Genomic DNA, 14950 nt, shown 5'->3' with positions numbered 1-14950 from the left:
GTGAAACTAGGCATTTTTCACATTAAGAAACACTGACAGAGGCAAAAGGCCCGCATCTCGTGGTCGTGCGGTAGCGTTCTCGCTTCCCACGCCCGGGTTCAATTCCCGGCGGGGTCAGGGATTTTCTCTGCCTCGTGATGGCTGGGTGTTGTGTGCTGTCCTTAGGTTAGTTAGGTTTAAGTAGTTCTAAGTTCTAGGGGACTTATGACCACAGCAGTTGAGTCCCATAGTGCTCAGAGTCATTTTTTTTTTTAGAGGCAAAAGATAAAGTGTTTCAATATTTTGATATCTGACCAAGACTTTTGTTAGGTATGCTATTTGCCAGTTTGAGATACATTCATTGTGGTTACAGTTCAGGTGGTAAGCACATCTAATATCATTGCTTGCAAAATCTGATCAATGTGAACATGGTAGTCCTCAAAATAGTGTACTGAAAAATGTAATCTTCAGACTGAATGGACACCTGCTGGTACTTATAAATGCTTCAGTGCCTTATCTAAACCTTCTCTTCTTGCCTTGACCACTTGCTTCTCCCCTTTCTGCTCCACTAGCACATTATCATCTTTATGCACCTCCCACATCATGCCTTCTCTCCTTTCAAGGACAAAGTAATTGTCTTTTCAGGAAGATTAAAACTGGAAGTCTTGTTTCAGTCAACACCTGTTGCAGTTTTTCCTACATAGGTAGTTAGTGTGTCCCCCCTCCCCCGCCCATGCTTACTCTTCAGTCCCAAAGCTTTCTTTTTTTTAAACAATCAACATTCATATCCTTAGGCAGACAGGTGCTTGATACACCTGTGTCACAATATCTTGTTACATAATTCATTTGCTGGTAAGTAATGCTCTTTATCCACAGAAGTCTGCAATTTTAACTGTAATTGGAGGAAATCTAGGTATGAAATTTAGTGTATGATCGAAAAGGCTATTTTTAACAAAGTTTCAGCAGTAAAACATTACTTTTGCTGTGCATGTTCACGAGCATAGCATGAACATATCAACTGACTCATATCAAGTACACTGCCTATTGACTAGATGATGGTCATTCATTTAACTGTTGTAAATATTTTTGCACATTTACTTGGTTCTAACTGCAAGTGGTGTTCCTTACTTTCCCAAGTGTATGTCCCACATGCAGACAGAGGCCGTGGCATAGCCTGTCAGAGAAACATCCATCACCGTGTGTGAGGTAGTCAACATGTTAATTAACACTGAAAGTTTTGCACATTAGTTATTTCACATCTGACAATAAACGTGACTCAAAATATTGAGTCGAAAGAACTAAATTAATTAATAGACTTTAGGTAACGTAACCTTCTCAACATTTAATTCTGGAAATTTATATAGTCATGCAGAGAAAAGGTATCAGCACACTTATTTTAAATAAATTCACAATTGCTACTGTTAAATGCAATTTGGATTAATTCATACTGGAATTTCTGTATTTTGAATCTACACAATGTCCACAGTCCAGCCCTATTAAAAATGTATAAACATGTCTTATCAGGAATTCACTTTGAATCATACACTATTTTCAATGCTAAAGTAGATTAGGATTTAACTTCCTATCAAAGGCATAGGGATTTTAACATCCAGCCACTTGAATGCAATTCCTATGTCTCAGCCACTCTACCACAATGACACTAAAGGTAAAATTAGTAATTAACAACACTAAGTGTTTGTATGTGTCAACAGCCTTCTTATGTGACAAAGTCAGAGAGAGAGAGAGAGAGAGAGAGAGAGAGAGAGAGAGAGAGAGAGAGAGAGAGAGAGAGAGAGAGTTATATGTTGCTGCAGTTTTGCACAAACTTATGTATTCTGGATATGTCCTCAGTACCAAAACTGTACTGCTTCTACCAGTGAAACTCACAACATCTAACTGCATTTAGTATCACATCAGTTTTCATTTGTTCAACAATTATTCTAATTGGGTGACACAGCATGTGTTTAAAGGACCATTTCTTATACTATTGCAATTGAAAAACCTTAAAGCCTGATAATGTCAATTTTTAAATAGCTTTGTAACTAAACTGATATCAAAGGCAGGTTATTATTGTATACATTTATAATCATGCCCAACTGCAATGTGAACTTTTATTTATTCTTCACGTATAAACCAACTACACCAAGAAAATATAAATATGGATAGCGAAGAAGATATCACAACAGGTAAAGATGAGAGGCCATTCTTTAAATAGTGTTTAGTAGGGTCCCTTACCCTCCCCCAGGAGAGCTTGACTTGGGTGACAGTCGATTTCTATGTTCACAACATACGTATCAGTTTTCTTGTTTACAATAACTAAAACTGTAAGGGAAGACAGCAGGCAAGTATTTTGCCATACACAAGCGGGGGTGGGCACTATGTAACTTTTAACCATTTTTCTACTGTAGCTTATATTCTGCAATGATAATTTACGAGACATTAAATTTATGTTATGGACTAGGACTCAAATTCATACGCTATTGCATAAGGGCAGTGGAATACCAAAACTGCCGAGGATATTACACTGCTCATGAATGGATCCCAATCTTTTCACAAAACTAAAAGTGGTCACAAATGCTCAAGATGGTAGCCACAACTTTCCCCAGGTGAAATTCCGTGACTTCCAGACAAGTTTTAGCATTTTTCCCTGACAAATTTTGAGATGTCAAGGGTAAGTTAAAACCCAAGTTGATAATCTGTCTTTACAACTATGGTGCAAGAAACAATAGTGCAAATGAGGGAATATCTACAAAAACCTTGCAAGCAGATGGCATTTCCTGACATGAGCAAAAATCTTAAGCACTAACATCAACATCTTTTGTAATGAACCGTTCTTAGATGGAGAAAATAAGCAAAATGATATATGTGTTTCATTAAGACCACCAGTGTTTTTTCTTTCAATAAAACAAAACACATTTGGTGACAAAAACATGCATTTTCTTGGAGTTGAAAGACAGATTTCCTTCATTGATTTCAGAAATAATCTCAGAAAAAAGTAGGTCTCTTGAAAGAAGTGTATAAGGTGAGGAAGAATTGCGTAAACAAACACTGTAGGTGACCAAGAACAAAATGTTGGTTCTTTTATGTTCATTATTGTTGGTTACATCTATTATTTTACAGGTATTTCATGATTTTTCTTTGAAGAAACATTCGAGTACATAGCATACAAATTGCAAGTGACTGACACAATTTTCTTCTTCTTGCTGTCCATACTTTCTACCATATAAACTACCTTGAAATCCCAAAATCTACTAGCTCTATAAATGACTATAAAATGCCACACTGCACAGTGTATTTGCAGCGAGATGTTGCAATTTTTTTCTTCAAATTTCCCTGACATGTTTGAAATTCCCTGATTTCCAGAAGTTGTGGCAACCCTCTAAACTCTTATCTGGCATAGGGCAGAATAAATTCAAAGGCACTTCGGAAAAGTGCAGTTAAAAGAGCAGTTAAATAGTCGTTTTCTAGATACTGATGTCTGGTCGTATGACAGTAATTTAATAAGTTATCCGAGTGCGAACATAACTTGCAAATGAATATGTTAAGCAATGGAGGGATAGTATGGAAAAAAAGTTGCAAATACAAAAAGCAAAATAACTAACACACCAAAAAACAGAAAGGAGAATGCCTACTTATAAGTAATACAAAGTACCAGTGCAATGATCTCATATAAATTCCCTGTATCTTTCCTTTTCACTCTTTCACCCTTTATTCTCAGTTTCTTGTATCTGTTCCCCCATATCTCCAAGTTTCAGCTTAATTACATGAGATACCCAATTTTTTCTTCTTCAGTTTCTCTGATCGTTTTTCTAGTGTATAATGTAGTGGTACATTATTATTCATTTTGGTGAACACTAGAAATTCAACTGCATATAGCAATAGAGGTTGTAAAACATTCCAGCATCCTAGCAGTGAATCTGCACTATATAACTACTGCACAATTCAACAAATTCAGGTGGTACTGAAAACTATGATGATGTAAGAGCAACATCATCACTTCAAATATCAGTATTTCTACTCCATATCTAACTGCAAAATACTTTCCCATATTATATTACCTACACATCACATTTTACTGGAACAGCTTCACATATCCTAATTTCTTACAAAATGTGTCAAATTTACACTGATATGAAAGTAAATTTTGTATACAAACTTTAATGAGTTTCTATTGTGGAAACAGACTACACTGAGAAAAATATTGAAAATAATAATAGGCTAAATAATATTGCAGAGCTAACTAAATGGGGAACGATGATAGTGCTTGTGTCACTAACACAATTACAGCTCCCTCTCTGTCTGCTGTAGACAGTGTTTTATTACCAACAAATAAAACTGTGTAATATACTTGTGAAATATGAGACAGTATTCTATTAAATTGGATGCTTGAATTTATCTCCTATAATCTTAAAAACACCAATTTTAAGTACAACTTCTTTCCGTGCAGAAAGGCAACCTCTGCAACCTTTCTAGAGACAATAAGCAACAAAAGGGATAGGTACATGTGTGGTATTCAATCATAGGCAGTATTATTGCAAATAATTCAATATATTATACTTTTAACATGAATAATTATTTGAAAGAATTAACAAAACAGGAATTTCACAACAATGGGAACACTTACAAAACCCATAAAAAACCAGAGGAAAAGTACAGCAGCAAAATGATACAAATCTAACTGTTCAATTTACCAAATACTGAATTAAAGGACTAGCATCAGTAGGTTAACACATACAGTGGAATTTAGCAGCCATTTCTCCCACAGTTTTAATCGAAAAACTTAATGGGAAGAACTTCAGATACACAAATATGCATGTAAAAAAATTTTCTTCCTAGAACTAACATGGTCCCATATTCTTCTCCAGGGAACACAGTTTGCTTCTCTCTTTTCCTGTACATTATCGTATACTTGCGTATAAATTCAGGACGGACTTATTCTCCTTTTGTGATCGAGTCTTACTGAACACATTCCAGAACCTCAATGTTTCATCTCCTGCACCCGTAACAATCGATTCTCCATCTGGTGACACGGCCAAATACAGAACTCTGTATGAATGTCCTGTTAATTTTGCAACTTGTGTCAAGCTAGGATATTTCCAAACCAGTATCTGGTTTTGGGAATATCCATGAGTGCTGACAAATTCTGAAGAATGCTTGGACCATGCCAAGTTGCAAACTTGGGAAGAGGTGTCTATGGACTGCATTGGCTGTCCAGTAAGAGTGTTCCAAAATCTTATGCATCTGTCAGCTGTGCCACCACCACTAGCAAGTAGTCCATGGTGGTGGGGAGACCAAGCAATTGCTTTCACTGCAGCCTTATGTTCGGTGTATGTCTGACACGGAGACAAGGAATGTAAATTCCATACATGTAACCGGTTGTCATTCCCTCCAGAAGCCAGATACTGATTATCTGGAGACCATTTCAGACCACAAACTTCCTGCCGATGGGCAACAAGACTCCTTTGAGGCACTGAACCAGCAGTACGTATGTCACGCTGCAAGATAAGCCTATCTCTGCTACCAGAGGAGAGGCTGTCACCATTCCATGCTAATGAACCCACTCTTGCTGAATGCCACTGTGTTTTATATATATGTTTGTTAACACTGATATCCCATACTTGAGTGTATCCAAGATGAGTACCCACTGCTACCAGATTACCTTTTTCATTCCATGCAACAGATGTCACAGAGTCTTGGTCAGCTGAAAGATCACAAAGTCTTGTGACTTGACCTGTACCTGCAGACCATAAATATACACAGCTGCCAAGACCAACACCAAGTACATTCTGAGATGACCAGTCAACCAAATTCAAATAAAAGTCATCCTGCAACTCAGGTGCATCCAGAATCTTGAATGGAATTTTCGGTATTTTTCTAGTAATTTTACTGGGGGAGTTAAGAAGTTTTTCACTTTTGGCACTCACAGGTGATAAAGAATAGGACGACACTCGTGAAGCATCACACACAGATCTTTCCTTGCACGGTGATGAATACTGAAATAGATTTTTACCATCCAGTGGTTGTAAATTTTCACTTTCTTCCAAACGATTTTCAATGCGTTCAATATCACACCCCAACAGTTCATTTTTTAACAAAGAAGTGTAAGTCGCCACATCTCTCGCCGACTCACCGGCTTCCCGAGTCCTTCTCCTTCTTGAAGACAATCCTGGTCGCTCATTATTTGAGATCATAGGAAACTTAGTGTACCAACTTGATCTAGTGCGGCGTGGAATGAATCGGTCGGGTCCACAATACACTTCAACAGTGTCTCTTACACATCTAAAGCGTTGCAATCCGTACTCTATATAGTTTGTGGCATCACCTTTACTGCAGTCATTTACAGCGTTCGAAGACTTCAAAGGAGACACAGGATTCTTATCAGGTACCCAGTAGAGTCGTTTCTCGTAGCTGTGGTTGAACATTGTTGGCTTATTTGCAGAAAACGAAATCGTTCCTTTATGACGTCTTGGTTCTGTCAGATGGTTCGCCTAGACAAAAAAAATCATGCAATAGAATAAACGCACAACACAACTCTTTTGATTATTGTTACTCTTGTTCTTATAATATTACTATTATTACTACTACTACCACCACCACTAATTTACAATAAATTAAAAGTCACACGACAATACCTGTCATTCGATGTGGTAATTACACGCTTCATGTAGTCTGCTGCAGCAGGCGAATTATTCACATTCATAACGTGAAGGATATATGACGAACGTCTATCCTGTTATTATACCACAACTCGGACTCTTCTAGACCTCAAGCATCCTGAACACAGAACACAAACAGAATGACACGCTGCTGCACATCTACATCACACATCTGCTTGTTCCCAATGCACTACACACGCAGCACAGCTGCTGCGTCTGCCAGACAAGGAAGCAAAACAAATGCTGCTCGCTTCGCCGTACGACCGTCGCTATCGCCATCTAGCGGTTGTTATCTTTACGACAGCGTCACACACACAGCTGCGAACCTGCGGCGCGCTAGCAAATGGGTGACTGCATTTACGTTGTTTACGTTCGATTCACGGGAATTAATCTCCTTTTAGAGGATGTTAAGAAAGCGGTCTATATTTTTCACACCTCTGGAGTTGAAATTGTGTACAACAGAAAATGTATAGTTCATTATAACACCACAATGACCGCTTTTTGTATCGTTATGGAGCGAGCAATAAAACGCCTTAGAAGGCTTCTAATGCTTCCACTGAAATGGTATTCCAGTCTGTTTTACCTTACTCATCTAATAGTTGAAATACTTTGTTATAAAGCAACATGTTACAACATTGTACAGTGAAATCCATGCGATATGATTCATTTTTCCAACTTAACAACGACTTGAGTTTTTCCAATATCGGAACTCACTGTCTAATAGACGCCTTCCCGTAACCCATTTTAGCTGCTATCAAATTAGTCTGCGCGCTATGTAAAATTTCGTAGGAGTATCATCAAAATATGCAAATTTAAGATGAGGAGCTATTTTTGGCAGTTGCAGTGCATAAGTTTAACTGAAAAAATGACTGGATTGTTTTAGGAATACTTTTTAATATTATTTACATGTTTTGAACAATAACTAAGATTCAGTGTTCAGTTCAACAACGGTCTCACATTACTTTTCTTGTTCTTTAGCCAACTTTCAAATTGTAATGTCATGTATGTGCAAAATACCAGTCAATGTAAATAAAAATTAAAACACCCGAAGTCGCAACGTATTTCGAACTCCATCTTTAAAATGTAGGTCTTCCTACAGAGTTTGTAAATGTACGTCTTCCCACAGAGTTTGTAGGGTGAATTCAAATTGTGAACTGTGGATTACTCGTTATATCAAGCAAAGGTATAACTCTGCAAAATTTATATTACGTCTTGAGGAGTGGCACTTTTGCACACTGCTTATGAGGTTGTCAATTGGTTAATGTGTTTGAAAGTGTCGATCATTTATTTTTGTCAAGCTCGGGATTAGATTTGGAAAACTTACGCTTTAATCGCTAATACCATAGCTAGTTGTGGTCTTATGGCAAAGCATGATTTTCAAAAATGGTTCAAATGGCTCTGAGCACTATGGGACTCAACTGCTGAGGTTATTAGTCCCCTAGAACTTAGAACTAGTTAAACCTAACTAACCTAAGGACATCACACACATCCATGCCCGAGGCAGGATTCGAACCTGCGACCGTAGCGGTCTCGCGGTTCCAGACTGCAGCGCCAGAATCGCGCGGCCACTTTCGGCCGGCAAAGCATGATTTTCCTCATGACTCCTTGGACTCGCGACGTAGGAAATCCGTTGTAATGACAATTGGTTTTATGCCGGTGAGAGTTGAGACACAATAAGAAATAATCGTTCATGTAGTTTTTCATAATATGTCTGCTCAAGCTGATGATGGTGACTCCGATGAAGAGGATGGCGACGACTGAGATGGGAAGAATGATGACTACTGATCTGTAAGCAATACGTACGTTTCAATAAGTGTCATTGAGTTCTGCAGAAAACGTAAGGCGTAAGAATCATCGGATGTACGAATTTATATTAGAATTTTAATACCGCTAGATAACTATACTTTTTATTTTTATGTCTAAATCGTTTTACGTGCAGTAATATGTTCGCACACAGACATAGTCGTGTTATGTTCTCTATTAGTGCCAAGACGTTATATCATTATTGGCCTAGTATTTTCGTAATAAATGTCAAATGGAATAAGACGAGGAACTAGACGCTACCGAACTCACTTCCCTTACATTTTTAAAACTAAGGGGAACATAATGTTGCAGGAATTGTCTGCACGCAAAAGGCCGAAGCGCATAAGATAACTTAAACACACTTGGCTACCAAGTGAACCGTACAACAGGTACCGTAGTGAAAAGTTACTGGTAAAGCTCTCAAGGAATCCCAATAAGTTGATGTGTTACTGCTGTCAGTTGCACAAGAATTTGTGCTCATACACTTGCTGATGAGAACAGAACCGAGGTAGACAGTAGCAAAACGAAAGCGAAATGATGGATTCTGTCTTCAAATCTTCATATACGAAAGATACTCACTCTTCAGTTGACTGCTGTACAATGGCAAAATGCAATTGAAATCGCCATACTCAACAATACCACGGGGTGCAACGGAGTTACTGTCATATTCCACGTTGAACCGTACAGTAATCAGTTCCATTATTTCCCCTAATTTACCGCAGATTCCTTGACTGAAAATTTTTCTCAGTGATTGGTGAAGAGCACAGACTACACCGATACATTCTATGGAACTCAACAATATTTTGTTAGTAGAGTTCCAGGCGTACTTAAGGTCAAAATAAAATGAGCTACCTAAAACGAAATAACATTTCACATGGCAACCAGCTGGGAACTTCTAACCGGTTTTGAAACAGAACAGAAACCTTTGTGGCCCATTAACTTTAACGGATATACAATGAGTCGGAAAAAATCATGGGATACCTCCTGTTAGGCGCAGTCCATTCCTTGTGAACACAGTCCACACCATTATAGAGTCGCTACCAGCGCGCACAGTACCTTTTTGACAACTTAGGTCCATAGCTTCGTGGGGTCTGCGCCACGTTCGAACACTACCATCAGCTCTTACCAACTGAAGTCGGGACTCATCTTCGTGGGGTCTGCGCCACGTTCGAACCCTACCATCAGCTCTTACCAACTGAAGTCGGGACTCATCTGACCAGGCCACCGTTTTCCAATTGTCTGGGGTCCAAACGATAAGGTCACGAGCCCAGGAGAGGCGCTGATGTGCTGTTAGCAAAGGCTTTTCCTAACGGATAGTTTCGTCGTACGTCCCACACTGATTTTTACGGTTATTTCACGCAGTGTTGCTAGTCTGTTAGCACTGAGAACTCTACGCAAACGCCGCTGCTGTCGGTCGTCAAGTGAAGGCTGTCGGCGACTGCGTTGTCCGTGGTGAGAGGTAATGCCTGAAATTTGGTATTCTCGGCGTCCTCCTGACACTGTGGATCTTGGAATACTGAATTGCCTAACGATTTCCGCGCTCATAGTCTCTTAATTGCCGTCGTGCGATCGTATCACATCGGACCTTCTCACGTGTATCACCTGAGTTCAAATGACAGCTCCGCCAATGGACTGTGCTTTTATACTTCGTGTACGCGGTACTACCGCCATCTGTATGTGTGTGTATCGCTGTCCCAAGACTTTCATGATCTCAGTATAGCTTGTGGACAACAACGTTCCTGAAATGGACTGGCCCGTCCAGAGACTCGACATGGACCCAATGGAACGCCTTTGGGATGAGCCAGAATGTCGACTTCGCTCCAGACCCCAGCGTCCAAATTCACTACCTTCTGTGGTTTTGGCTCTTGATGAACAATGGTCTATCATTCCTCCATAGATATTCGAACATCTCGTTGAAAATGTCCCCAGTAGATCTGAAGCAATCATAAGAGGAAGAGTGAACACAACCCATGTTAATATCTACCAAAAGGTGTCCGGATTCTTTTGACCAGATATTGTATATAGGAAGCACATTAACCTCAATGTGGCAGTATTTAACCCTTACAAACGTGTGATATTGTTGGTTTAATCTGAGATTTAAATATTATCATAGGTCCGCGAAGGTTAAAAATCTCCGCAGCGAGCTTATTAATCATCTGGCAATGGAAGATTATGTGGTTTATTAGATATAAAATAAAATTATGGAAGACGTAGCACATTTTTAGACCCAGAACATTTTGTCCAACGTATTACATGAGAGTATATGTCACTAAAAAAGCACGATTATGAAAGGTGTCTAAAACGCCCCCAGACGTTGGTCATACGAGTACATTATTGAAACATATTTTTTCATCAGCTGTCCATGAGCATATTTTCCTGTTTGATTACAAGACGTTTCCGAGCTATAACTCCATTTTAAAGGACTATGAGGGGAAGTTCAAATGGCTCTGTGAACTATGGCACTTAACATCTGTGGTCATCAGTCCCCTAGAACTTAGAACTACTTAAACCTAACTAACCTAAGGAAATCACACACATCCATGCCCGAGGCAGGATTCGAACCTGCGACCGTAGCGGTCACGCGGTTCCAGACCCAAGCGCTTAGAACCGTGAGGGTAAGTTATAGTGTTTTAACTACCGCTGCATTTTGCCTGTTTAGGAAATGATCCACCTTGAAAATCACCTCGTTGTCGTTCTGGAAATGTCTGCCACTCAGTGGAAAGAGGAACAAGTCACTGGATGTCATGTCAGAAGAATACGGTGGTGTGGCCGATTCGATAACCCAAAGAAGCAGCATATGTGACTGTAAACTAAGCAGAAAGAGCTGGGGCGTTGTTGTGGAGCAAAAGCACCCCTTCGGACAGCTTCTGGCGGCTCTTCGCCTTGACAGTGTCTCGTTCTCTCGTCAAGAGGTTTCGGTAGCACGCTCTTGTGACGGTTTCCCTCCTTACAAGCATAATCTCTTAGCACCATACCACGGCAGTCCCATGCAAACATAGCCTGCACCATTATGGAGCCACCACCTGCTTGCACATTGCCTATTTGACAAATCAGCTTCGTGGGGTCACAGTGCAAATGGTTCAAATGGCTCTGAGCACTATGGGACTTAACATATATGGTCATCAGTCCCCTAGAACTTAGAACTACTTAAACCTAACTAACCTAAGGACATCACACAACACCCAGCCATCACGAGGCAGAGAAAATCACTGACCCCTCCGGGAATCGAACCCGGGAACCCGGGCGTGGGAGGGGTCACAGTGATACACTCAGTACTCGTCTGAGATGGTGAGGCGGCTCAAGCTCCTTTTACACGATCGTCTCTCTTGTCTCAAATGATTACTCAAGAAAGTGAGTGAACTGCAGCGTCATTGGCGTTTTATTCCTATACTGAATACCATCTGTTTCAAGTGGTCATTTCAGTTTACACTTTGGCGCAAAAATTGTGTGTAATATGAGAGCTGTCTGCTGTGCAATTTGGGATCTGAATTATGAAAGTGTGGTTTTGAGGGACTATCCTTTTTACGAAAAAAGCGAAATATAGTACAAAATGCAGGAACAAGCAAGAATAATAGACTTTATTGGTGACCAAAGGAGAATTCATAGTGAACATTCTTGCCACAGTTCGCATGGTAAATTCTTTAAGCTCCAGAGAATTGAAAGACTATGAAAAGTTTCATCTAAATATTTTGCAACATAGACGTTTATTTGTTGGATAATATGTATATATACTCAAACAAATTAAAAAAATATCTAGAACGCAGTAAATAGCGCCTTCTTGCTTTCTCCTTTGTGACTCGTTTTCTTGCAAAGTCCCAAAACCATCGAAAATTACCTTTCTCATCAAATAATTCTTTGTCTCTGTTCAAATAACTTACATTTAGGCAAATTTATCAATTTAGGTTCTCGTTTATCCATTATTTTTTCTCTGTAGAACGTAAATTCCGTCATGCTTTCAGGTATTTCGTCTATCTTGTAAGACAGGGGTGGCCAGGATTTCGGCTCATGGATCATGACCGGTCGCGTGTGCCAAAGCGCTCAACCTCGTTTCACATTTCCCCCACCGCCACGCCGAGAAGGGGAAGAGGGGTAGTCAGTGAACAGGCCGCATTTAAATGGCAATACAGTCGGACTGCATACGACGTGGTCCATATTTCACATTTCTCAACAACACAGATCACAAGCAAAATTAGTGTTCAGTACTAATTATTTTTGGTGTACTGAAGAGACAGTTTAATTTTTGTCTGGTCCAAACTGTCGACATACGGACGGAAGCAGACAATTTCACAGAGTTTCGCTCTGAAATTGCCATGTAATTGCGACTTATTTAGTTTCATAATCGAAAAATGGTCTTTCACAGAAATATGCTCATCGAAATACTCTAGCACTTTTGAAACCTCATTTTGGAGACTTGGAAATCTACCTGAGAGAAGCAATGTAGATATTCTGGACCGTTCTAACGTAAAAAGATTCGTAACGAAAACTGGTTTTACTTTTCAGGCCAATTAGTTACATCTGCACATGCACAGGGGCGCTTTCAACTGAAACGGCAAACAGTCTCGAAAACAGCTCGAAACCAGGTGTAAAACTGACAGTGTCCTCAAAACCTTTATAAAAGCATCGTTGTAATTCTTGCAAGACCACAACAAATACGTTTTCTTTAACGCCAGTAAACTAAGGGAACTGGATTGTCTCCATCATATTATCTTTTCAAATACCTCTCCATCAAACCAGAAAGAAGTTACCTTGCAGTGTCTTACGGTGAGCAGTGTGCAATCAAGTCCACTCAAAATGCGAAGTCTGCAATCCATTCCGGATGTTCTAATTTTCGTTCCTGCGCTCCGTTTTCCTTCACAAATTCAACAGTAGCGAGATTTAAATCGAAAACCGTTCCAGGCATGCACCTTCACTTAACCAACGTAATATATGAAATCTTTAAACTCGTCATTCATTTCCATTAAAAATGGTTGCAGCTGTAAATGGAACAAAGGTTGCGACTTCAGAAATTTTACTATTTGCACCATCGATTTTTTCAATGCTCCATACCTGCAAATTTAGCACAAAGTCCTTCTTGATGTTCAGAACAATTTCTTCAAATACTCCACACCTGAAACTTTAGCACAAAGTGCTCCTCGATGTGCAGAACAATGAATCTCGTTTGTAGAATGTTGTAATTTTTTGCTCTATCATTGTCATTTAAAAGTTTCAAGTCTTTCTGCATGGTACTATAATGTCGTTTCGTAGCAAATAAGCAGTACCCGTCGCTTACGCGAATTGAGAATTCTTTTCCCTCTCTTCTGTCATTCCCATTTATTGTAAAGGATTGTGACGATAGATCACTAGCTGTCTCTTTTTGTGCAAACGGCCACAGGACCTGTGACCGTCATTCGTACCACGAACAGATAACGAAGGGTAAACAGCGCTGACACCACTAATCTGCAGAACTTGTATGCGTTGTCCGTATCGTCAAATGCCGCAGCACGACGCTAAATGGAATGTCGCGCTGTTCCGGGTACACCTGTGAAGTACTGAGTAAAGCCGGCCGCGGTGGCTTCAGTCCGGAACCGCGCGACTGCTACGGTCGCAGGTTCGAATCCTGCCTCGGGCATGGATGTGTGTGATGTCCTTAGGTTAGGCCGGTATTACACTATGAAATTTCTTTGTCAAAGATTTGATCAAAGATGGCTGATAACAACTTGTTATTAACCGCAGCAGTTACACGTACCGCAATTGCATTGTGTGCACACGCGGAAAAGAAGTGGGGGAAAAAAAGGAACCATACATACGAGGTTGACAGTCTTAAATTCCTGGGATTACAACTTGATAATAAATTCGGTTGGGAGGAGCACACCACAGAACCGCAGAAACGCCTTAACAAATCTGTATTTGCAATTCGAATGTTAGCAGACATAGGCAACATAAAAATGAAAAAGCTTGCATACTTTGCCTACTTTCATTTCATAATGTCATATGGGATAATATTTTGGGGTAAATCTTCAAGTCAATGGAACGAAAAACTAATCTAATCTGGGTGAAGCCGTGGGTTTTACGACGACACTATAAAAGCATTCAGCAAAACTTGTTACGTGAGCTTACAGTGGAAGACGTCAAGTCGTACATCAATTACTTAAGAATGGATGAGCAAACATTTCTGTATGTGCTCAGTGAAGTGTATCCTCATATCACAAAGCACAATATTCACTTAAGAACTGCTACATCTTCAGAAGACAGACTCACTGTAACACTCCGATTCCTTGCTGCAGAAGAGGGTTATGTTATGGTAGGTTAGGTTAGGTCAGGTCAGGTCTCCAATCTTCTTAATCTATTTTTGTATTCAGGGTGCCTCACGTTGTAAAGCGCCTCATCAGCTTCATACATCTCTATTAATTTTGTAGTTTTCGGCACACACCAATTGTATTTACCGTAATGTTTATAAAAACACTACAGACGACAGAACGCTGCAGCGATGCTAGCGCTCCATGTCGTAACATGTCACATTGCAGTTAGCGATT

General features: G+C 39.8%; 2 protein-coding genes across 2 annotated transcripts in view; one reads left to right on the top strand and one right to left on the bottom strand.

The window, feature by feature from the left end:
- The window catches only part of LOC126197817 (uncharacterized), a 195936-nt gene that overhangs the window by 77988 nt on the left and 102998 nt on the right, over positions 1-14950 (top strand). The window lies entirely within an intron of this gene.
- Positions 4545-6864, bottom strand: LOC126260212 (fizzy-related protein homolog). Its single transcript, XM_049957512.1, has 2 exons — positions 6612-6864; positions 4545-6467 (listed from the first exon to the last, which is right to left on the bottom strand). Exon 2 carries the CDS (start codon positions 6399-6401, stop codon positions 4878-4880), a length of 1524 nt encoding a protein of 507 aa, XP_049813469.1. The 5' UTR covers positions 6402-6467; positions 6612-6864; the 3' UTR covers positions 4545-4877.

The sequence above is a fragment of the Schistocerca nitens genome, chromosome 1, assembly GCF_023898315.1.
Source record: "Schistocerca nitens isolate TAMUIC-IGC-003100 chromosome 1, iqSchNite1.1, whole genome shotgun sequence".
Lineage (NCBI taxonomy): Eukaryota > Metazoa > Arthropoda > Insecta > Orthoptera > Acrididae > Schistocerca > Schistocerca nitens.
Note: the sequence above shows the minus strand (reverse complement) of the source record. Positions and strands in the feature narration are given on the sequence as shown.

Bases quoted from the DNA above. Each gene is read 5' to 3' on its own strand.
- LOC126260212 (XM_049957512.1), bottom strand. From the start codon at position 6,401: ATGTTCAACCACAGCTACGAGAAACGACTCTACTGGGTACCTGATAAG.